Source organism: Nelumbo nucifera, chromosome 2 (assembly GCF_055504915.1).
Source record: "Nelumbo nucifera cultivar China Antique chromosome 2, China Antique-T2T, whole genome shotgun sequence".
Lineage (NCBI taxonomy): Eukaryota > Viridiplantae > Streptophyta > Magnoliopsida > Proteales > Nelumbonaceae > Nelumbo > Nelumbo nucifera.
Genome location: NC_142650.1, coordinates 15609209 through 15635597, shown reverse-complemented (window position 1 = coordinate 15635597; position 26389 = coordinate 15609209). Strand labels below are relative to the sequence as shown.

At 37.5% G+C, this 26389-nt stretch overlaps 3 protein-coding genes across 3 annotated transcripts; 1 reads left to right on the top strand and 2 right to left on the bottom strand.

The window, feature by feature from the left end:
- Positions 1–3226: 3226 nt before the first annotated feature.
- Positions 3227–5227, bottom strand: LOC104597335 (MIZU-KUSSEI-like protein (Protein of unknown function, DUF617)). The gene has a single exon (XM_010258809.2). It carries the CDS (start codon positions 4423–4425, stop codon positions 3730–3732), a length of 696 nt encoding a protein of 231 aa, XP_010257111.1. The 5' UTR covers positions 4426–5227; the 3' UTR covers positions 3227–3729.
- A 3687-nt stretch (positions 5228–8914) lies between these two features.
- On the top strand, positions 8915–10550 carry LOC104597076 (uncharacterized). The gene has a single exon (XM_010258469.3). It carries the CDS (start codon positions 9044–9046, stop codon positions 10295–10297), a length of 1254 nt encoding a protein of 417 aa, XP_010256771.1. The 5' UTR covers positions 8915–9043; the 3' UTR covers positions 10298–10550.
- Positions 10551–14511: 3961 nt separating this feature from the next.
- On the bottom strand, positions 14512–25587 carry LCD1 (reticulata-like protein, putative (DUF3411)). The gene is made up of 7 exons (XM_010258470.3): positions 24455–25587; positions 24252–24350; positions 23617–23837; positions 23317–23386; positions 23006–23085; positions 17988–18052; positions 14512–14984 (listed from the first exon to the last, which is right to left on the bottom strand). The coding sequence occupies exons 1-7, from the start codon at positions 25091–25093 to the stop codon at positions 14791–14793; spliced, it is 1368 nt and encodes a 455-aa protein (XP_010256772.1). The 5' UTR covers positions 25094–25587; the 3' UTR covers positions 14512–14790.
- Positions 25588–26389: the final 802 nt, after the last annotated feature.

Here is a 26389-nt window from a genome sequence, read left to right as displayed (position 1 = left end):
GGAATCCGTGGCCAGAGTTACTCCGATTCTAGCGACTCATTTTGTTGGGTATATAACTTTCTAATGAAAGGAGAATAACTGTCTTCTTGGTCGTCATTGTTTTTTGGTGCAATAGTGTCCAAGGAGATATGGGTTCCCTGCGGGGACCCGAATCCCCAATTTTTTTAGATAATAGTATTTTTTTGAAAAATAAATTTACTTAAAATAAAAAAAATTAAATTATAAATAATGTTTTGATATATATATATATATAATATAAATAATATATGTTTAATATAAATAATATTTAAAAATAAATAATTGGGGTTGGGGCAGGGTGGAGACCGCAATCCCCATCCCCATCCTCGACCCCATCAGGTCGGGGAAGTCGAGTCCTCATCGGGGATGGTAAAAATTGCCATCCCTAAGAAAGATCGACTAAAAGGCCTATCTCAGAGTTGTTGCTGGAAAGATTGATGGAAAGATCCTCATCGGAGAATGATTCAAATCCTCCCAGTTTCAAAACTATTGTCATGAACCTAGATTTGAATGCTAAAGGGCTTGTTATTGAGGATCATTTTGCTAGATTTATGTCTGGAAGTGGAGGATTGATTTCTTAGAATATATTATTTGTATTAATTATTAAATATTTTAATTTGTATTAATTATTTCATATTTATTTTTTATTAATTATTAACTATTTTATTACTTTTCTTTGGAATTTATTCATATTTTTCAATATTATTTTGATTCTAATAAATTATTTTTATAATTTTTACCAAATAGTCTATTCTAAGGGTAAAATAGTAAAATTAAGGAATTTCAGATGCTGAAGGTTTGATCCAACACAAATGAATTTATCTATTCAGAGCCTCTAAAAAGTGAAAAAACATTTATGCTTCTTTTTTTTTTCCAGATTTCAGATACAAATAGTATCTTTTTAACTTTCTAGATTTCAAATTTCAGGTTTATCGGACACCACCTAAGTTGAGAAAAAACTTAAAAGCAAAATTTCATAGTTGTTTGTGGTGTAAGCATATGGGCCCGATCCATATTCAGTTTATGGGTCTGACCCGAATAAGAAGAGTTATGTATTTGGGGGGGGGGGGGTCTCTTGTATAACAGTCGTTGGCTTGGGAGAGAAGTCAAATGATTTTGGGTGTATTTGGGGTTTAAGGTTTTCTATGAGGAAGGTTGTATGTGCACAACTCTGTACTCTTCACCATCTTTGATTTCATAGAGGATTTTTGCTCCTTATTCACCCATGGATGTAGTCTATAAGTCAAATCACATAATTCTACACGTTCTCACTATTTTAGTTACTTCTCTTTATCTCTATTTTTTTTCTTTTTTGTTTCTAGATACCATTGAAATCTGTATTGAGGTACAAGTTTCTAACATGACAGTGAACTGTATTTATGTTACATATCTCTATAATCATGACATACCACTATGCTATTGTAGCTGACATCCTAGTAGTTTACTCTAGCAATGGGTAGACATTTCTTTCTGGTGGCCTTCATTTTGCTCCAAGTAGTTCTTACAAGTAACTCTTTCTCGTGATTTTGTAACCATGGAACAATACACCTATGAATCTCACTACCCACCAAGAACTCACTATTCTACTTGGGTGATTATCATGTGTTATCCTTAGGGGTCCAAGTTTTTCCAAACCACTCAAGTGCAAACTACTAAGTATTGCAACTTAAAGGGATCTCCGTTACTCTGCACTCACAATTACTGCCATGGTAATATCCTATAAAGCATTTACCACAATAAGGATAGTTTAATTGAACTGTCCTCTTTTTTTAGTTTAAACTAGTAAATGCATACATTCTTTGCACGTGACAATTTTAATGATGATGATAATGATAGTAATAATATGACCAGTTTTTATATTTTATTTTTTATAAAAAATAATTCTTATTTACCACACTTTTTTATTTTATCTTTTTTTAATTATTATTATTTAATTATGACATCATGGATTGACCTATTTGACCCAGATGGTTAAAATGCATACCAACCGCATGGTCAAAAGAGTGGTTTCATTTTTGGGTCAATTAAAAAAAACATAGGTTTTATGTTGTTAAAAGTATTGGATAAGGATCTAATTAGTAGAATTTGTTTGTGAAAAAAATACCTTAATATAAGATTAAATAAGAGAGAATGAGAGTTAATACCTTAAATGTAAGAATTTGTAAGAGGGAATTAAATGATATGAGACTTAATAGTTCAAATTACATTTTATTATCTTACAGTTAAAGAGAGTGATTAAATTCACAAATAGGGATATTTTAGTAAAAAGTTCTACAACCTCATTCATACAACATTAGAGAAGTGCCCAAATGTTTTCTACAAAATTTATGTATTTTTTTTTAATTTTTTATGTTTTAATCTTGTATAAAGTTTTTATTATTTAATTATAACATCAAAGGTTGACATATTTGACCCAAAAATTGAATCATTGGCCTACCACAATTGGGTTTTCTTTTAATATTTGGGTTTTCTTTTAATATTTCTTCACTAATAGATATCGATTTGGCTTCTGAATAGTTATTTTAAGGTTATATATTATTTTCCTGTATTATCTATCGTCGAATATATTCCTCAATTTATCTAGTAGATCCCACCCGCCAAACCTTTCTCACCCTTTATATTTTTATTAGTTGTTTCCACCATGAGGAATGATGATTCTGCTATTTGGCCCAAAAAACATACTTCCTTGTTGCTACCAACCAAAAAGGATATTTCTAATCTCCACAAGTATTTGATACATATAAGTAAGTGCTTTATTCATCACCATCATCATCATCATAAATCTTCTAAACAAGTACTCTAAAGCCATCTCCTCCTTCCTTCTTCGGCCTGGTGGAATGGTGATCCTTTTTTTCTGTTTGATGAATGCATGCAACTTTCTCTCCCTTGGTGATCCATTCCACCAAAGTTTGTCTATTGACTTTATGCTCTTACACATGATGTTTATGGCCATTGTGTAGATTAAGATTGGTACCGCCTGCGCCACTGCTTTTAAAGGGGTGGCCCTGCTCGATCGTTACCTGTGACAACAACCCTTTTGCCAGCTTTCTACCCTGTTAATTTGTTCAACTCTTCTCTGTAAGCGGCCCAATTGTTCCTGATTGTAGCTCCACTTTGCAAAACAAGAAACCTCAACACTTGAGTGCTAACAAATATATCAAGTAATGATCTTTTTTTCTCCATGGAAAGCATTAGTGCTCATGATAAATACAGAGATGAATGCAACTTTTATGATGTTATTCAAATGGAGGTCGTACAAAGTAAACAATAAATGATTTCTCATCCCAGCAAAGGGATCAATTCAATTCCCGATAAACCAATGGGTAATTCTCCACTTTTTAATCCCGGTCCCCCTAAAATTAAAAAACAAAAAACCCATAAAGAATTAATTAAAGATGAAGAAAGAAAATGAAAATATTAAGGTCATTTGCTTTTTTGTCTGTAAATAGTAAATAGTAATACCCTCTTTTCAATCAAGTTCCTGCCCCAGATATATCTCTCTTGGGTTTCTAAACTGAAGAAAGCCAAAAGAACCCTAAAGCAGAAAACCATAAATTCTTGGCTAGCTCGATCGCTGTAGCCTGTATGCCTTTGCCTTGGGGGCCCCTGAGTGAAAAGGACAAGACAAAAGATATTAAAGATAAAAAGACGTTCCAGCCTTCTTCCCGGCAACACCCTTCTCTTCAATCCAAATTCCAAATAGACAAACAATCAACGAGACCTCAGCAAGAAGACGCTGAGCTCCTGACCAGGGCAGTTATCCGGATTGATGAGATGAAACGACTCGGAGTCAGCATTCCCAACGACTCGTTCGTAACTCGCTCTCATGTATATGATCTCCCCCTCTCCTTCCGACGCCGCCGGGATCACACCTGCGCCAACCGATATTGACTGCATCGTCTTCAACATCAAACGGTCCTTGTCCGTCACCCTCTTCCGCTTTGCGAAGCCAACTTTACGTCCATTACAGTACATGGTCCAAATGGGTATAGAATGCAACGGACATGAATTCATATCGGGGCGGTCGCACTTGAGAGCGATCCGGAGGATCCCACACTGCATTTCTTTGACAAGAACGTAGGTGGGTATGGAAAGTTCGAAGAGAAGGGAGGGCTTGCAGTTCAGACGATCTTGTTGAATGCAGAAACACACGTGGCCTCTGCGGTGGCCGTAGATGGTACCAGTCACCATCGATTTTGATGGACGCGGTGGGACTTGATCGTTGCTGTCGGTTTCTTCCGTGGTTGTTGTCGACTCTTCTTGATTATGTTGACGGTCTTGGTGGTGGTTGTCGTCCCTTAACGAGGTGCTTAAGCGCTTCTTGGTGGTGGCGGCCGCCGCTGTGGTTGCAGTACTGGTGGGGAAGCAAGGGAGGAGATATCGACGGAGGGAGTCGAATATCGTCATGGCTTATTGATGCTCTTGGGAGAGAGAGAGAGAGAGAGAGCTAAGAAGGAAAAAACAGAACGAGGGTTTTGAATCGAGGGAGAGGAGGAGAATGAAGACTTACGGGCAAGTACATTATATTGGCGATGAGAATCTCAGCTGCATAGCCTCGTTCCTTCACTGTCAGCACTCAGCAGTCAACAAAAACTAACTCGGTTAGTGTTGACCGTCGTAAACCAAACCGGAGATGGGTGACTGATGGGACGGATCACGGATCGGGACTAAGCTAGACGGGTAAAAATTGAAAAGATTGAACCAGTAACTTCAATATTTGAACTGGGTTGGGATTTGGAATAAAGGGTTTGACTATATTTTGAGGCCGCCTCCTTCTTCTTCTTCTTCTTCTTCAGTTCTTCTTCCTCCTTACAGGAACCTCATAAACGGAAAAGAATTAATTACCCAGAGAAGGAAAAGAGCCACAATTCAAGTTGGTACCCTTAAGTCTGCATTCAGGGTCTTATATAGCAAGTATGGCCACTGCCTCAAAATTGAACATGTGTCCCCTATACCGGTCCCATTTCGTCTGAGAGAGAGAGAGAGAGATTGCGGAGCCAGTAACTTTCAACTGAATGTATATGGCACGACCTTCCTTAAGTCCTTAGGATGACAGCTTAGTTTGGTTCTCCTTCACTGTTTAAATTGGAACATGTAAGTTTATATAGTTAAGCCATTTGGTTTGGAACTTTTTGGTTTAGGACTAGGAGGTGGATATGATAAATTGGATCTTCATATATACTAGAAGTATGGAACATTTGCAATCGATCGGAATGTCTTTTATTTGTTGGTCCACAGTCCACACTCTAGTAAAATCTTGGCAGATAGACATATGGAGTATCAATCAAAGAGTGCAGATCATTACATTACTCACTAGGAAATGGCTTATTTCAATCAAGCTCCTTCTTTGCTAGCACCTACTTATTATCAGCATGGACCTTATTAAAGAAATTTCAGTGGGCCGTGGCCGTCGTTGTAGTGGCCGGCCAGTGGATCCAAGCAGAGTCATTCGGGCTCAGAGACTGCTGAAACCATTAATATCCCTGATGATGATAATAGGAGTGGGTGGCAATTGCCATGACTTTAGTTGCTCACAACCTGGAAATTGGAACTATATAAACTTCCACAAATTAATATTGTCCAAGAACGGCGGTACGTAAATCATCTTCAACACCTTAATTTCCACACAGTCCCAACTCCCAAACATCTAATTCACAAAAGCTAGCTAGCTAGGCGAGGCAAACCACTCAGCCCTTGTCTTGATCAGATCTGGAATTCTGCAACTTTGTTATTCGTTGCACCCTCGCCCTTGATCCTTGAGGAGTGAATTACTAATTAACGCATTCAGACGTGTTATCCTGAAAACATAAATGGGTCATGTCCATCGTATCGTAAGATATGTGTGTTCTGCACATCTAACATGTTATAATTATCTTATGGACTTCTATTTAATAATGAGTAGTGGAAGACACTAAAACCCATTAATGGACTTAAATTCAAGATGATTGCTGAATGCTGCATGGGGCTGTGCTACCCCCATCTTTTGTAGCGCCTTGTTTTGAATTACCATATAAAAAAAAAAAATATTAGGATGCAATGGTTGTTGTTTTGACGTGAAGCCAAAACAAGTATAAGCATTATAAATAAAATAGCAGAAGTCCCTTCAGAAAAAAAAAAGGCTGAGATCAAGGCTCAAAATCTTGATAGGATACGCTTCGTTATCGAATGTATTGTATCGTATCTTTTGGATAGGTGTTTTGGAACTCTTTTTTTTAATAATATATATATATATATATTATCTAAAAATTTATTTTTGAAAAAAAATAAAAAATATAGAAGTACAAGATTTTTAATATATTGACACACTAGGTGTAAATCAGGTTGTGCTGTTTGCGGTCTAGCACAATTGTATGGGTTGTGTTGGGCTTGGGGTTCTAGGTCCGTAGGCCGGACCAGCACGGCATTACTAAGAGGGCCTGTCGACATGGCCCATGACACGACCCATATATATTATTTATATATATAATATTAAATAAATTATAATTATATAATATATTAATAAAATAAACAGTTGTTTTTAAATTTATTATACTAATTTATTTAATTATTGCATATATAAGCAATTGTATACATAAAAATTCATATAAAATTAAATTTTTTTTTAAATAAAAAACTTTGACCCGATCCATGATCCAGCTTGGCCTACAGGCCAGCCCGACCCACTGCACGGGCTTGAACTGTGTTGGGCCGACCCCCCAAATTATCCCAGAGAAGGGAGCATGGCCCAAAACAGCCCACGGGCCAGCACAGCCATTTTACACCTCTATGATGCACTTCTGCAGCTCTACTGAGACGTGTATCACACTTTGAAGCTCGGCTGAGACAAGGGAATTAGAGTATAAAAACATCAATACATTATTCCTGGATTGGTTTTGTAGAAGACAAACACGTGGCATGGATGGACGGAATTGACCATATTTGATTGCCCAGTTTAGGCGTCATTCAACTGGTGCCGGTTTGTGTACTGGTTATGCATTAGCCGATAATGACTAAGCACTATATATATGTATATATGTATATACCACAACTTAGGCGTCATTCCTAAGTTTTTTGCTCACCCCTTAATCTATGCTTTCAAAGTGGTCTCTTAAGAAAATGAATGGATCTTAGCCATCCAAGTAATGTACTAAGATTTTGACTAATCTCGAAAATTCAAGTAATGCATGAAAGTTTCTGAAAAAAATTACTGAGTTATATGAAGGGATACAAGATACAGACCATCAAAATGTCTTAAGCTTAGTCAATTAATCTCAGCCATCTAAATGATATACCAAGATTTCTTTAGAACATCCAAATAATAATGTATTAAATCAAATCAATGATCCAAGCCATCTAAGTATTCTAATAATATCAATAAATTAATCTCAATCTCAACCATCCAAGCAATCTAATTTAATTAGTACATCAATTGGATGGATAGGGTTAATCAATCCATTACTCTAGGAGACCACTTTATTTATAATTTTTTTTTTGGGGGGGGGGGATTAATTTGGTATACAATTTGGATGGGTTTGATTAGTTGAAATATCGACACATTTTTGGATGATTGGAATTGTTTCACTGATCTTAGAGGACCACACTTTGATGACCAAAATGTTAGGGATCATTAGGTACACCATTTAGGTAGGCTAAATTAAATGATGGAAATTTGAAATCTCGATCACTCCAGCATACCATCCAAGTGCCAAAGTCCCTAAACTATGGGGGTAAATGATCAGATTTTAACTTTTATAAGATGGATCTTAAAATTAAATGTTAACCCCAAATTCCGTAGAATGGGGTAAAAAAAAAAGATCAAATTAAAGGTCTTTCATAAATTATTTAGCTCTACTTTACCCTCCACTCCAAACCTTCAAATTCCAACACCTACCTTCTTTTACTGTCTGAAAGGATGTTGTTCTATGTATACACTTTTAGCCAAACGCTTTTATTTTTTCCTTCAAATATTTTTCACACAATATGTTTGGTTGTTGAAATCATTTATAACACAATTAATTCCCTAAATACATCTGCAATTCCGAATTTACTGCTCAAGTGTAGTGTCGGACACTTAGAATATGGTTCAGTCCCTGACATTGATCGTGTCAGACAATTGTTAGACATTTTTTCCCAATCAAAACAAAAAATAAAGAAAGCAAACAAACGACTCTCTTTTAGGAGCCATTTTATTGCGATTCAGAAAGCCGAAAATCATGCTGATTGCTGACAATCGGCAATTCACAAGTTTCTCCCTTTTCCTTTCTCGACAAATTATACAGTTTTGAAATTTTTTTTTTTTACCAACGACAGACAAACTGGGAGTTACGAAAAGACATATCTAAATTTTGTATTCTGTCCAGTACTGGCTGGCTTGGCTGTATAAAAACCGATTTTTTTTACCATGGCGTGATGAGAGCGAAACCAATTAATTGAGCTACAGAGACTTGATAGTTGAGAGTTGAGACTACCAAACGATCATCATATATCCACTGTGGACGTGGACGATCAGTAATAAATGACAACGCGGAAATAGCTAATCTACCAACCACAGACCACAGTGCTGATGAGTGTTGAGTCCCTACTCATTCACATGCATACGCAACAGCTGTGTTTTGCTACGTCTTGGAATGTGTGGATTCCAAATGTTGTGGTTGTATTAATAAGTGTTAACCCCTGTTCGATCTTCACTGTCATATTTGGAAAGTACTACAGACGTAGACCCACTCACCGTGATCAAAACCCGCCACCTCTTGATATCTAGTCTAACGTGGTAGCTATAAGATTATGTTGCTTGCATCGAATCGTACAGCTGAGACAAGTCTTTGTCATATGGTCTCTACATGCATGCATGAACCCACGCCTGTTTTGTCTTTCTTTTTCACTAATAAAGCTTTTAGTAAACAACAGAGAAAGAGAGAGTGTGTGTGGACTGTGAAGTGCGAACTCTTCTATATAAATAAACCCAACTTTAGCCATTCTCTACTACTCAATCGGTCTTGACGTTCGGTTCATATCAGAAAAGACCTCAACTGGTTTCAAACCCAAAATGAAGGGGTTTCGTTCACATAGCCATAGGCTGCTTCTGCTGCCACTGGTTTCAGTGATAGTAGTAGTAAGCACAACTCCTTTGTTTGCCGGAGCTCAGAGGGACCTGAAAGGAGATCAGGACCACTACAACCACAGTCAGCCATGGAGTGATGAAAGACAAGTACCACCATCGTATTCTGATGATCAATTGTTGACGCCGGTCCAGGTCCAGCAGGGGCAGCCATACTCATCACCCCATTACGAGCATCCACCTCATCTCAATTGTACTACGCCCTCTCACGGCCAGTCGCCACCTCAACGAGTGCATCCTTCTCCATCCCGTGGATATTATCCTCCGCCACCCCATGGCCATGGATACCCTCCTTCCCATGGACAACCACCACCCAATAACCAAGGGAGGCCTCCACCTTCTCATGGGTATCCACCACCTACCCAAGGACAATCACCACCTTCTCATGATCACCATCACCCACCTCCTTGGAGTAGGGGCCAACATCCACCTCCAAAACCAAAACACAGACAGTCCCCGCCATCTCATGGCTATCAACCACCACCTTCTGGGGGGCAGACTTCACCACCTACGTATGTACAACCACCACCACACCACAAACAATCTCCACCTTCTCATGGGTATCAATCACCGCCGCAGCATGGAAAGCCACCCCCTTGTTGTCGGGGATATTCGCCACCACCTCCTAGGAGGCACCATCCACCACCCCAGCATGGACAACCACCACCACAACACGAACAGCCTCCACCTTCTCATGGGTACCCATCACCACCACAGCAAGTAACGCTACCTCCCTCTCGAGGTTATCCACCACCATCTCCTAGGAGGCATCATCCACCACCTCAGCACGGACAACCACCATCATCCTATAGGTATCCACCACCTCCTAATAAGGGGCACCATCCACTACCACCATATGGACATCAACCACCACCTTCCCATGGGCATCGATCGCCACCACAACATAGGCAATTACCCCCCTCTCAGGGATATCCACCACCACCTTCTAAGACGCACCATCCGGCGCCTAAGCATGGGCAACCACCACCACCTTCTCACGGTCACGGGTATCAACCACCAACTTCTGGACGGCAGCCTTCGCCACCTACGTACGGACGACCACCACACCAGAGGGGACAGGCTCCACCTTCGCATGAGTATTTGTCACCACCGCAACATGGAAAGCCATCCCCCTCTCATGATTGTCCACCGTCTGAGCATGCACCACCATCACCGCGATAAAGAGATGGACCACCACCTCAGCCTCAGGGGCGTCATCCACCACCGCGCGCCAACTACGTAGCAATATTAGACTTCTTAGCTAACAATGCAAGTGAATCCATCCTATGTATAAGTGTCATCACCATAATTAAGTCACGTTGATATAACAAGTACGTAATGTTAATCCACCCTATGTATAAGCCATCACCATCCCATTTCTCTCTTTGATCACCCATCACAAATATAATATTTTCTAGTTTTAATTAGCTTTGCACATTGCTCGTAATTTCTCACTTTTTCCAGTTATTTAAAGCTCCATGTGGCATGAATTCTCTAATTAATATTTATCGTCATCGTCGTCGTCATCATCATCATCATCCAAGCCGATCCCATTTAATACATTAGAAGATAATAGATCTTTCTATTTGTCAAATTTGCTGCTTTACTTTCACGTTTACTTTTTTTTTCTCGTCAAAATTAAACTTCCATAACTTAAATTCAGGAAATAGTCTTGAGGTGCAGTGAATTTAAGAAATCGTTTGAAGAATTAAAGATGGCAAATGACAACGGCTGGTACAAATTAAATACTTGTATGGCATAAATATTGTAGCCGAAATGTTCATGTGCAAATTAGACCAAATGTCATTGAGTACAGTAAAAGAGTCGATTAAATAACTAAATACAACCAAGATCAGACAAATACGCATTGCGATCAGGGGTACAAATGGATCGGATGATCCGATCCTATTTTTCGATTCATACAACCCTAAGTCAGATTTTCGGTTCGGATCGAATAATCGGAATTGATTGAAAAGTGGATCGGATTCGGATCACCCCTATCCAATTCGACCTGACCCGAGCAATATATATGTGTATATATATATATATATATATATATATATATATATATATATTTTTTTTTATAAAAAGGCATATATACATATGTTTATTTATAAATATATTTATATTGTATTTTTGTATTTTTTATAAAAAATATATGTATATATATATTTAATAATTGAAAAAATACTTATATTTTTTATTTTTTTAGATTTTATGTTTTTTAATAATTTATTAATTTTTTCATAATTCCAATCAAATAGGACCATATTCTGATATCCGGTCCTTAACAGATTCAAATTCAAATCACCATTTATGAAATCAATGGATTCAAATATATCCTGATTCAAATACAATCTGATCCATTTGCATCTCCGATAACCTTAGAATATTTTATATGTAAATATAGCTACTATATATCAAGGTTTAAAGTACAAATTACGCATTGCTTTCCCATTGATGACATTAACAGGGGAGTATCAGTCATTATACGAATAATATGTTAATGTTTTAAGCTTTCCCTACAATATATTTAATATATGTATACGTAAAAATAAAAATTTATTTTAAATTAAAAAGTGTTATATTTTAAAAGCTTTACTATTACGAGTTATGACATATTTCTCTGTATCATCTGGGTTCAAAGTTTCAACTTCTACAACAAATCGATGAATATCATACGCATTTTGAATCCACCATGTCCACTTTTGAAAATTAATACCCCTTCTTAGAGATGTCCTGGCCAAAGTTTAAAATATTGTTACGTATTGGCCTGTATCAACCGATATATATCGTATTGGAGCCTTTTCAATATGTCCTAGAAGAGATGTATCGGGTTAGTCCATGGTTCAGAGAGTAGTCGAAATTTAAACCGATCCCTCTGAATCGATTAAAAAAAAATAAATATAACATAAAAAAAGCACAGGCATATTGACTTGTATTGATATTTATAACCTTGGTCTGAGTCTTTTTTTTTTTTTAAACCAAGAAATCCAAATGTATTTTCGTTTGTGTATTTATGTTGTTTCTGAAAATGCAATTCAGGATATTCTTTAAATTATGCCATTGTAAGTTGCTCTGCAAAAATAACGCATTTCAACCTATAGAGCACTGAGCACGTAAACGATGTTACAACCCTACATGAATTGCAACTTGCAACAACTTTAGTGGGTAGCCGTTTGGAAAGGTGGTACCTCGTAACATAAGGGTCCGTTAGGTTCATGATCAGGATTAGAATCACAATTAAAATCAGAACCGTAAACACTTATTCCCGATGCCTGTTTGGTTCAGACATGAATTAAAATCAGATTTCAATTGTTGATATTTAGTTTAACTAGAAATCAGAATTAAAATTAGCTAAAATTTCTAATTTTGCCCCTATTCACAGAAGAAAAAGGGCAAATTCCCTACTCTATTCGACCAAGCAAGATTTCAAAGAGGGGGTAAAAGAAGGGGAAGAAGAAGAGGATCTGCTAATACCAACCACCAACAGTAAATATTACCAACAAGGCAATAACAGCCACAGCAACATTGGAGAGGAAGAGGGACAGGAAAAATGCGGCAAAAGAAGAGAGAAGGGTAAAATGAAGAGAGGAGATAGAGGGGAAGAACCAGCAGACAACCGGTTTTTCCTCGCCGAAGGTGGTGGACATCGATAACTGACTGAGATAAAGGCCTATGAGATAACGAAGACTTGGGGTCAGCTAGGGCTTTGGGTCAAAATGGTTTTTTTTTTTTTTTTCTGTTGTCAAAAATAAAAATAAAGAGCCGGAGTGGGAATCGCAGGGTGTGGCCAAATGGACCCTAAGCCTGAAAACTTGTCCATAGTATTTTCTTTCACTATCGTAAGTGTGGCAAAATCGACTTCATGTGCAATTGCAACATGTGGATGAATCACACTTACCAAAAATTAAAAAGCTTGCCCATAAATCAGAAGCAAATGTGCTTATACAAAAATAAAATTGGCTGCTGTCGTAGTAGCAATCCGGGGACTGATGGGCGGCACCCCTTAATGTAAACAGTAAAGAGAATTTTTACTCAAAACATGTAATTGGTTGACTATTCAAATATGTATTTTAGGGGGTGTCAATTTTTCACCCAACCCGCTAAACTCACCCAGTATTTAATCCACCCAATTCGCCCAATTACTTGGTAGGTTGAAAATGGATAAATCACCCATTGGATCAATTTAAATGGGTTGAGTTAGATTGGATTGTGGATAACCATTGGTTTAACCACTAAAGATATAAGTATTAATTCTCTAACTTTTTTTTTTAATTTTCTTCATTTGAATGAAATAATTTATAAATAATACATGATTTTTTATTAATTATTTATTAAAATTAACTGTCTCGAATCAACACACTTCACCCAAATCGACATAAATCCAAATCAACTTGACCCGAGTCCAAACCAACTCAACTTGGTCTAACTATGAATAGACCCGATCACCTCGGATCGGTTAGTTTGGATCAATCAACTCAACTCAGTCTAACTAGTGCAGGCCAATCTAGACCTTGGTCCAACCTAACCCAAAACCTGCCCCATTTGCCTTGACCCAGATTGGATTGTCCGATCCGATTCGTATATGTACAAGTCAACCCAAATCCAAACAGGTCCAATTTACTTCCATTGACCCACTTCGGGTCAGTCGGTTCAGTCCCAAACCCATGCACAAACCTGATATAAGCTGGTCTAAGTCAATCTACCGTTGGCTGAACCAATCCGATTTGATCCAATTGGACTAGTCCAAATCCAAACGGTTCAACCACTTTTGATGTGATTACCTTGAAGACAATCCAATTAAATAGTTCAAGTTGGTCTAATCAGTTTGAACCTAAGTGATTCAGTCAAACACGAAACCAGAACATAGTCAAATGGTTTTGCCGCTTGTATAAAAAATGGTATGCATATAATGTGATTTGAACCTTCACCACTAGTGTAAATAACAACTACTATTACCATCAAGCTATGACCAACTTATTTGTCAAGTGGGAGTAAGTTTTTTGTTTCAAGTGCATAAATACAAGTTTAATAGGTTTGGACAGGTTGGATTGGGTCAAAACATGTTTGGGTTGAACATAATCCATTTAATTTTATATAACCGAGTCATTAATGGATTGACGGATTAGATGAATTGGGTTGAAGCTCAACCCAAACCAAACCAAACCCAATCCACCCAATTGCCACCGCTAACTATGCCAGGTTGATCAGGGGTATGGGAAGTTCCAAAATCACTCCCTATATCAATTAATTAGGACAAAACCATAGCAGAGCTGAAAAACAAAGAAAATGAGGAGAAAAGAATGTATGATTTCTCAGAGAAATAGCATGCAACCCTTCCACTACTTGCAACAAATTAAATTGAGAACATTCAATCATCGAATGCAAAGAAAGAAAAGAAAAGGTATTTCATATATTGGTAGATTCAAATTAACTAAACAATAATAAGGAATTAAAATCCAGAAAGGATTATATCAGGAACCATTAACCACAAAGTACCGCAACTTTTTATGAAGGGGGGGTCCTCTACTCCTCTCCATCCTGGGCCTAATGTAAGAAAGAAATCGCCTGCATGAAAATATTCTAGGTATTCTTTTTATTTTCCAAATCCATTCTTACCACTGGCATAACCTGCCATTGCCATGCCATTAGGTAGAAATTACCTAAACTTATTATTGCACCCCGCTCCACCTGGCCCAGTCCACAAACTGCATACCACCATAAATATTGTTGGCAAATCGAACGCCAACTGTGAAAGCCATTGCAACAGGTGGGACCCGCTTTGCCAAAGGAGATGCTTCCACCATGCGTTCCAAACCATTTATAATCTGGTAACGAGTATTTGAAGAAACTCCAAGGAAAACACCTGGTTGTTGGAGAGGGACCGATTAGTCCAACAAAATACATGGACATCAGGCAAAACTTCTCAAATACATCCATTAGATATAAAATAAGGAAGAAAGTTGAGCAACCTAGTGGGGGTTTGCCAATATGCATGGTTTTATTCTATAACACAAACAACTGTCATGTCAACAGAAAAAACAAATACATTGCTGAACACCCCCTACAAAGTCCAGGCAACGGAATAATCCATTTCGTGAACTAATCAAGAGATGCATTCATCAATGAGGGCATTAGGTGCACCTTAAGCAAATGCAAAAGATTACTTGGTGCATGTCATCAGTGAGTATATTTTCGCCCGCTAAATTCTAGAAAACAAATAGACAGAAGCCCAACTCCACCAGTGTGAGCTTGTGTAACACCGCTGGTCCCAAGCGCAGATAATGGGTTAAGAAATAATTTAAGCACTAATAATTTAATAGTGAATATGACTTTAAATAGAATGGATTGGTAAAACAGGAAATAAGTGTGAATGCAAATATGTAAATACTAAGGCTGCGTTTGAAAACAATACTAAGGCTGCGTTTGAAAACAATACTAAGGCTGCGTTTGCAAACTTTTAAGCAAACAATACTAAGGCTGCGTTTGAAAACGATGCAAATAAATGTGAATGCAAATATGTAAAGTGTAAAACGGTTCATATAAATTGCAAAATTGAATTAATTTTGCATTAACAAATTTACCTTCTTACCAAACAGACTTTTAGCTGTAATGAGTGCAAACATGAATTCCAACAAAGCATATGCTTTTTTATCAAAAGCCCACTTGAATGCAAGTTTACTTCTTTTTTATTGATGTACTTTTACATCTTATTATCAATGTAAATATGCATTGGTCTATCATTTATCAATGCATAAATGTAATGTTGCCAAACACAGGCAAAAGCGAACCAGAATGCAAATTTACCCTGAACCAGGATTTACACTCCATTTGCATCGTTTCCAAACACAATCTAAGCTTTATTCAAGTATCAAGCTCATTTATTAAACTACAAATCAATATTTATATTTAGAGACATAAAGCAAGGCACCAGAAACTTGAGATATGTGAGGCATAAGTCCCGAGGCATGATATTTAAGCATTAGGGTTATTGAAGATTATTAGAGTTTGAGTTTCAGAAAAAAATATCACATTTTTGCAAACCATTTCAAAGCTCTAAATTAATATATATATATATATATATCATATCGCTTGAAACATGTTAAAACATACACACGAATGCACATATGAATGCATATGCATATACATCACGCAGTAACCACACTAGGCAATTCAAGGTGAGCTCAAGCCCAAAATATTGTCTTTTATGCCAAGTTTTGCATAAAAAGACTTTCTAAAATCAATAAAGGGCGGCCCAGTGCATAAGGCTCCTGCCAATGCGAGGTCAAGGGAGGGACAGACATACACAGCCTTACCCCTGTACATACAGAGATGTGTTTCCAAGAATATTTCTAAAATCAATACCTACCATAATATATTGTAAAATATAAAAAAAAATAACTTTTCTAAAATTTAAAAAGAAAACTCCAAAGGAAAAGCCCATCACATTCTATTCCTAAATTGGACATGCCAGCACAATAAATGTTTAAATTGTGCAATCTCGAGCTAGATGGATGCATATATAAATAATTTACAACTGCACAAGAATCGAGCATAGAAGTTAAGATTTCATGCTTCAGACTTGGGCACAAATTGAGTGGCAGACCTCAAACAGTTAAAAATTTTGAGTTTCTTTTTTTTTTGATGTCCAAATAATTCACAAATGATTAATAGTAGTTCCTTGGCAAAAAAACAGTTAAAAATTTTGCCATCTATTCCATATTTCCATTAAAGTTCAGGTGTTGTCAATGTTTTAACAGACACATCAGACAAGCCTAGGCTCAAAAACAAGACCATTTTCTTGGGTGAGGAATGAAACCTCCCCTTGGATGTTTAACAGTCTGAAACAAACATTTATTAGATCTTTTTTCTGAATCCCCCAGGCTTCAGTTGGAGGCATCTCCCATGTAAAAAGCAATTTTGATATGCAGGAGATTAACATATCTATGAGAAGCTGTTGGCTTGAAATGACTTTTCGACTGTTTTGCTTCAACGAATCGCTGAAGCTCAGAGGTTGTGAAGCTAACAAGTCACCTTGGCCACCCACCTACCAAGAAAGCAGTAGCAAGGTGTTGCAGCAGTCAAGAACGGGATGAGCAGGGGTTTGTGTTTGAAGGGTATTTTCAACCACAGGAGGGAAAAACCAGGTTTATTATAAAATTTTTTATGCAAATGATATCAACTTAGATATTTATCAAAAAAAATAATATCAACTTAGATGGCCCTAAACGTTTCACTAATGGAGGGACTATTTGTGTCAAGTGGGGTCACCCAACAGAGTATATTTAAGTAGTTTCAGATACTAAAGGTTATACTTAAGTAGTTCAGTGAAACTACAGGGCATATCTAAGTAATTAACTCTTTTAATAATACGAAGTTCTAATCAATTGAGCTAATAGGGTTTTTAAAACATTTTATTCCTTTCACAGTCTAGTTTTGCATATTCTTGTATAATAAGTTTTTCTTTTCATTTCTTTTTCAAAATCAGTGCCTCACTTCGTTCTGGAATACACCTCACCTTGCACACCCTGCACCTGACTACCTGAGGCTCTAGGAGCCCATTTTTGTCTTGATTATTTTATTATATTGTATTTTAAAGCTTTAAATGCATTTCTATTAGAGTCCCAATTAGTATGTTTCCAATAGGAAGAAGTATGGGGTAAAGATGAGCAAAGATTAAGCACTTTGTTTTCTCTTTCTGCTTCTTTCCTTTTCTGGTCAGCAATTTACCGAGTCTTTATGGTTTACAAGAAAATCCAATTCATGCATGGAAACATGGTTTTAGCATTTATCAGATAGTAAGCATGGAAATTTCAGATCTTGTAAACCAGAACTAAAGAGGATATTGCAAAAAAAAAGTTAAGCATACCCCAAAGAGCAGCACTTTTCACAAGAGGTGGCACAGGTATATCTTCATCTGATTTCTTTATGTTCCTGAACAATAAAAATGAAAACAATTAATAACAGTCTCATTGAACAGTGAGTAGGGCAAACAAGTGTGTGTGTGTGTGTGTGTATGTGTGTGTGTGTCAGTTTAAGCCCCAAATGCAGCATTCATCATCATAACAATAAATTGCAGGAAAAAAATGGCAGAAAAGTCTCTGAGAAATTAATGATCAGGATCTATATTAGGTCCAGAAGTCCAATCTAATTTAAGTATTTAACATCTAGTGAAAGCATATAAATTGTGTATAAAGCAGGTGATCAGGGGGCATTTGCTTTGTTTAATGGTTAAATTGTGGAATGACAAGCATGTTCAAATCTGGGAGTGGCTACTTCGTACAAAGATAAACAAATAAATAAATAAATAAAAGCCAAAGGTCAGATATGTATCCAGTCCACTATCCACCCCTCCCCAAGAAGCGAAGACCCTGAATGGCTAGAACCAACATTAGGTAATGGCCTTGCATGAAGTATGTAATTTGAATCATTATTTTAAAATCCGGTGGATCCTTGAATCATTTAAGCCTGTTTGACAGTTCATCATGATCACAAACATATGATATATTTTCTGGTTTGGAAATGAACTTATTCAGAGAAAGAATGTAATGTGAGAGAAAAGTGGTTGAATATGCAATTTTATGAACTTTATGCATCTTTTAAATTTTTAGACAGTTCAAGTTCTTTGGTCATTTCATTCATGAAAAAAAAGTTTTTGGTCATTTCACATCTTTTTTTTTTCTTGATGGAGTCAGCATGTGTGAGAAGAAATGAATGAATTGTTTGAAACTTTGAATTATCATAGCTTATGTTAAGATAGTGAGTGATTCCCATGCCCTAGAGTGATTCTAGGCCCCCATTGAATGATTTTGGATTTTCTCTTCTTTCTCTTGCTTCTCTCTACTTCTGTGAGCAACCATCACAACCAACAACAGCTCACAAATCCTTCATCAAAGGAGTTCATTCAACATTATTCTTTAGTTAAAATAAAAAGAACCAAAGAAAAAATTCCCGTTTTGGCCATTTTTACCCTTTTGCCCAAATCGTCTTTGATTGCTTCATATGGACACCCCTATGGATCTTCATTATATTTCATATTACTAAATTCCATCTCAAAATGCCATCTAAAACCCTATCTTCTGAGATTTTGATAATTTCTCTCACAAGCATCCTTCTGTGTAAAATATGCTCAAAGTGTTTTAAAATTAAATTTCCCTGTACAATCTATCATTCTAAATATCTTTACAAGTTTTCACTAAAAATAATTCCCTCCTATGATTAATTTTTTGAATCTTCTATTTTTCACATTCTCAGCAATTTGACCCAAAACCCTTTCTAACCCCACACCCGTCTCTGTAGTCCTACGTTGTCCATAAACCCATCATTACCCTCCTAGATTCATCTATGCATCATTCCAATCATAAATCAAATGGTGTTAACACATTCAATTCAATCCTATATCATTTGGTATCAAATAAAGTAATCTTACTTTAAAGATAGTGAGATCAATCCTACCTTAGAGATAGTGAGATCAACCCTTAAGAGCACAGATGGATGTACTTAAATATGACATTCTATTAATTGCAAAACTAAATCAATGCAACTCAACAAAGCCTTCTGAAGGGCTAAAGAAACTTAATGCAACTCAACAAAGCCTTGCCCTAGCTATATGAGGCCAGCTAAATGAATCCTGTTTCACCATTCTGCTCTATGTAGTGCCATATCCAATGTTAAATTTTGGGCCCTCAATTGATGACTCACTACTTTGATTCATGTCCTTTTTTATCAGTAATTGATTCATGTCCTTTTAGGCTTGCCCCTACTCTTCTAGATCCTTCAACTCAACTTATAACAGGTCATTTCTTATTGGTGTTGTAGATGGTCTAACTGCACTTGACCAAACCATCTTAGTCTACTTTCCCCAGTTTAATCACCTAACAGGATCACTCCTATACTTCTAGAGTATGTTCATTTTTTACCCTATCTTTTCTAGTTTTCCCACTCATCCATCTCAGCATTCACATCTCTGCCATACTCATATTTTGGAAATTTTGTTTATTTACTCTGCTACTCAAATGTTCTCCCATCATATAAGACTTCAGATTCATTACTCACTTTCACTCATCCTGCTCTAATTCTATTTAGGGCTGTCAATGGGTCGGGCCTACCCGATAGAACGAACCAACCAAAAGAATTATGTTGGTTCTGGTTCATAGTTCTATCCCGTTGGGTCGGTTCTGGTTCTTTATTGTGCATCCCAATTATTATCGGTTCTGGTTCTTTTTCACTCTTCCTATTATTGACTACTAATTCTAAACCCTAAACTATTCTCATCTCATCTGCCGCCCATAATGGAGACACCTACACCGAAACCAAACACCACTCACAAAACTTTGAGACGTTGCAGTTGTAGGTTGGTAGGCACAAGACCAGATCTGCTTGTTGGGAAGTGTAGTGACGGCATCTATAGCAGAGAATGCAAGAACAGCAGTGGCAAGTAACCATTTATCGGTGATTTTTCTTCTTGAACCGCAGCAGGAAATGACCATTTGATCTGAGCTATGTTTTTTTTTCTTCTTGAATCCCCACTGTATTTTGTTTATATTGGTTGTTTTTTCTTATTGAATGGCAGAAACATGTTGCAGCGGCAGGTAGCACTTTGAGATGTGTTTTCTTCCTCTATGTGATTCTATTTTTATTTTTCGTTTCTTTTGGTACATGGGGATGCTTGACGGCCCAATCATAGAGGGTTATCGTTGCCTCTTTGCCTAAACTCCCTCTATTTACAACTCTGCCAAGTATTTTTTACATTCAATTTGATTCCAGCAGCCATTAGGGTAGATTCAATTGCAGACTTGCAGCTTTACCTCTTAATCTTTGAAGGAAAACCCTCTGAATTGTAATCGGTTCTTATCGGGTCAGACCCGATTAGCCCGATTAATAATTGGTCCGGTTCTGGGTCCCAAACTATTGTTCTGATAGGGTCAGGTTCAGGACCTGGACAACCTAATTTCTTGTTGGTTCGGAACAGTTTCATCCTGTCCCAAATCAGATCTGAACCGTTGACAGCCCTAATTCTATTGGTGATATCCTCCTCAATCTCTCCTTTCTTATGAATCTTTGAACCAAGGTGATAAAGGTCACATTGAGGCAGGGTACCTTTTCCTCTATCTTCCCCCTCATCTTTTTTTTTTTTTGATAATTGGATGAAATTTATTAATCGGCAAAGATAAATAGTACAAGGTCCCCAAGGAGAGGCACAAGATGCAACCTCTCCAAGCTAATTAAGTACAGCTTTCCAAATTACTACAACGAGTTACAATGTAGCACAAAAAAGACCTTCCCCGGAAACCCCATGTTTGGCCAAAGAATCAGCCATAGTATTAGCCTACTTGCTTACCCATTTAACCTCCTCTCATATTACTGGTTAACCACTTTACTTTTTTGATGAGGTCTTTGTAGCCCTAAATGGCAGCATCCGGGTTTAGAAGCCACCTTGTTACCACCTGAGAATCCCCTTCAACTAGGAGATGTTCCACCCCAAGCTGGTTGGCAATCTGGATCCCTTGTACAGCAGCAGCTAGTATTCTGCCCTTGTAGAGTCCCTCACTCCCACCGGTCCTGAGAATAAGGAAATGGTGTTGCTATCTTCCCCCTCATCTTCTTACAATTTGAACATTTTCTTTAAGGGCAAATCCAAATCCACTCCAATATTTGGTCATCTCTTGTGAAAATGATATTAAGTTTCTGCAGTTTTTAAGACTTTAGGCACAAACAGTGGTTTGCATATTGTTTAACTTAAAAGGTAGATTATATAGTGAAAGTACAAGAGGCCCATGGCTTGTCAGAAATTAATAAGTGAAAAACATAAATTGTCTTGGCTACGTTCCAACCCTGGCCTGGGGCCCTAAAACAGTAGTCAACTGAAGGGGTGTTTTAGTTAATAACCCTTTTATTTATAATATCATGATAGAAAATTTAAATTTACAACTACTGTTGATGCATCGTCATGAGAATTTATTGGATGAATAAAAATAAATACCATGATAATTGATACATTTGCTGGAAACCAACTAACTTTTTTTTGGCACCAAACAGAATGGAATGGCGGAACAGGATTCATGTAGCTGATCCCCATTTGATTGCTAGGAACGACCAATTAGATTACAGATCTGCAACCTGTCTATTAAATTTAAACCAAGTTGTAGGCTATTATATTTATCTATCAATTTGACACCTTTATTAGTACAAACTAGTGTTTTAAAAGCGCAAGGCGCAAAAAAGGCGCAGGGGTCAATTTGCGCCTGAGGTGCAAGGCACAAGGCACAAGGCGAGGTGCGCGCCTTTTTTATGCAAGGCGCAAAAAAAAATGCTAAAAAATAAAAAAAAATCAGAAAATTCAAAAAAAAAGTTAAAATTTTAAAATAATGTTTTAAAAAACCTATTATCTAAAATTAAAATACATAAACATAAGATGTAAAGCATATTCAAATGAGAATTTAAAAATAAAATCAAACATAAAACATTTTCAAGCATGTAAAACCTCTAATTTCTTTTTTCACTCAATTACAGTACTTCACATAGCTAATGTAATGTAAAACATATTACATTCCTGATTCTATGAGCCGGCTTTGTGCCACGCCCCTCGAGGCACACGCCTGGGCTGAGGCGCACCAGGCGCACTTCTAGGCGCACCAGGCGTGCGCCTTTTGAAAGGGCCGCACCTAGGACCTGGCGAGGCGCATACCCTGAAATGTGCTTCGCCTAGGCGCACCTGAGGCACGCCTTTTAAATCACTGGTACAAACCAAACAAGCAAAAAACATGTGCAATTTAGAAAGCAACAAAAAGCTGATTGAACCTCAAATATATCACATTGTGAAAATTAAATGAGATAAACAGCACAATTCTGCCAAAATATTTCATGAAGCAAAGAAGAGAAGCATACCGTTTGGCAGTCATAATCAAATTTGCAATCCCTTGGCCAATAAGACCACATGCAAATCCAACAGTTCCATACACCAATCCCTGGACACAGATATGTAAGACAAAAGTAAACATCCACACACATATATACATATGTAAATAGCTAATACAAGTATCAAACATGCATATGGCAATTTCTTTGATTATAGCCATAAATTATAAGAAACAAGTTAGAACTTAATGATGCTAGAAAATGAATGGAAACAAGTCAGATTTAAGCATGACAATTATGGTTTCATTATTATTTCAACAAACATAAGGAAAACGTCTAACCTTATAAAAATATGTTGCAATCCGTTGCTGAACTGAAAAACTACATCCTGGCCTCCCAGCTTCAAACACACTGCATGTACAGCAACACTTTAAGTAATGAAAAAACTTTTTCACAATCCTCTAAAGATGTAAACTGGAAGGAGAATGTGGCTACGTTCAAGTACTGTCATCTCTCTACATTAACAGTTACAGCTGAAATTACACATCAAGTTTCATTTCTTTTTTTTTCCCCCATTCCATTTGCATGTTTTTCTTACTAGGAATACAATTAAATTGAATCCTTTTGGCATGAAAACAAACCTACTAGGCAAAGCTCCATAAGCATGTTGTATGCGTCCAAGGAGCCCCTTTGACATTGATGGCTGTCCAATTCGAGCATATGGTGCTAACATGCCAACTAATGCAATGTTAACAACCAAGCCAACCAAAAGATCAGCCACATACAACTCAAATTCTGTCCAAAAATCCTTGCCCCTCTTTTGGACTTCCGCAAATGTTGCACAACAAGAATCAATGACTATCTGTATCATGCCGAATCAATATGAGACATTTTATATGGTAGAGTAAACTGTAGTTCCAAGCAAGAGAAGAGTTTGGTGGCATCATGAAAGTAGATAACATGTTTCACATATCATGGGTTATCAACCAGGCAATCCCACTTGCCTGATTGATGGATTTTGACAAATGAGGCAACAGCGAGTTATTCTCACTTAATCAAATTAATAATTGCGTATCAGCCTTGAGTTGATGATCAGACCATGATCGATTTAAGGAATAGGCTATTGCCAGTGTAACAGGTTTCTACATGCACGATTTGGACTATGGCAGCACGAACCCTGACAACAGTCCGGACCACCATTTTTTGTATAATTTAGCTTCTAAAAATTGAAAGATAACTTTTCTAAAAGAATTCAGTCCAGAAAAGCTCAACAAACCTCTATTCCAACTTTGAAAAGGAAAGAAGGATCAGCAAGCATTCGGTTACGCAGCAACGAGCAGGACCTGATTGCAAAGCCTAAAGGCCAAATTGCTCCCTATAATAAGAAAATCAACAAGTTCAACTTACAAAAAAGGATAAGTTATGCAAAAAGGCTATCATAGTGGATTACCATTTTGTTGTCAAGTAATAAAGAACTACCTGCAAATCCAAGTATCTAAGAAGAAGAACTTTGCGAATTCCAACAGTCTTCGCAGCCTCTAACATGTCTGAAGGAAGACTAGCCCCTCGAGCTTCTGTTTCTTTCATTACTTCCTCAAACTCCAATACCGGACCGAACTCCTCTTCTTCTTTGTCATTCTCCTCATGATCACCATCACCGTCGCCTCCGCCTCCACCTCCGCCGCCACCACCTCCTCCTCCAAATGTGAACTTTCCATTGCCATCACTACTACCTAGAGAATACCCACTGTCATCTCCATTGTCAACATCTGTCACAAAGCTACTTGGCAAAACCCTAGAATCCTTTGCTAAAGTAATTTCCGCACTCGCTTGCAAAACCGTACCTACTGGATCATTAAACTCTGGTTCAGCCTGCGGCTGCGACATGCACCGGACTTCGAACCTCTTCTTATCCCTCGAGATATGTATGTTGCTTCTGCCGCTAGTCAAAAAAGTCAAAGTTGCCACCTTTACAAGACTCTTTAGTTCACCACTCCTCAGGGAACCCAACGCCTTAACATTAACTAACGAGTTTCTATTGCATTGCTTAATCGAATCAATCTCATTGGGCAAGTTGGCCAAAAGTGATAACCCGAAGCTCGAAGAACAAATTGCCATTTCCTTCCCCAGCACTTAAAAACAATCAGAAGAGTCGACAAATAAACAGAGATCCCCGGAACAAGATAAAAGAACTCCCAATAAATCAAAGTAAAATAGTATTAAAAGCTGATAAAATGTCGAAAACCTCCGAACTGCGAACTTTAATCTGAAACAGCAAATCAAACCCTAGCCTTCCGCGACGAGAACGAACACATGGCCTTCTTTTCAATCTTTCAGCCCACATAAATCTGCATACAGAGAAAAGAAAAGCTCCGAAACGATTCTGCGATGTTCCGCTTGAAGATGTCAGAGTCAGGGCTAGTGACTTTGATGATGACGGGGAGATGGCGTTGAAGTAACTCTCAGTAGTGATGAAGTTGAAGAGGAGAGCAGAGTCGGGAGAGAGGGGTCGTTTCAGAGCTTCTCTGACCCGCAACTCGAAGGCATTGGCACTTGGCGTGTCGCTTTCGCTCCCTGGCCTGTATATTGGAAATTTGGACGTAGGCGGGCTTAAGTATATCGGGACTTCGTTCCACTTGCTCTTTCACCCTGATAGGGATTTTTAGACTGCACTCTACCTCAAAACCCCTTTTTTAAAGGGTAAATTTCTTAAGTTATCTTTAGTGTTTCATTTATGGAAACCGAAATGTACTATTAGACTCAATGTAGAATAACCGATAACCCCAGTGTATGGGGTACATAGGGTGACATAACGTTTTGAATGGGTGGGTATGGGTTCATATAGGGTGTATTTTTTTATGTTTTGAATGTTTATAGTTGTGCAGTAGGAATCAGAAATCGGTAATGTTGTCATAAACTGTTTGCATGTGACATAACGTGACTATTATTGGGGATGTTTGGAACCATGGCTGTTTTTCTGAAAAACGGTACTACGTTGGGACGGGCCGGGCTTTTACTCATCATTAATGGAAATATGCTAGGCCCGAGCCCAAGCCCAACCCGACCAACATGCCTATAATTTGGGCCTGAGCCCGACCCTAATAAAAAGCCCGAAGCTCGACCTAATAAAAAAATTACAATTTTCTCTATTCAAATTAGAATTAAAAATCCAGATGTTTTTTTTTTCCTATTTAAATGAACGATGGGCCTATAAGATGGTTTTTTTCCCTTTCTTTTACGTTTTAAAACACAGTTTTACATTCTTAAATCAAAAATTTTATTCAAATGGACATAATCACATAACCCATTTTAAGTCTAATTTTAGGTCGGGTCGGGCCGGGCTATTTTGACAAAACTTGAGCCCGGCTCGAATTTATTGCGGGCTGGGCTTTTTGGTCCGAGTTTAAGCCCGCG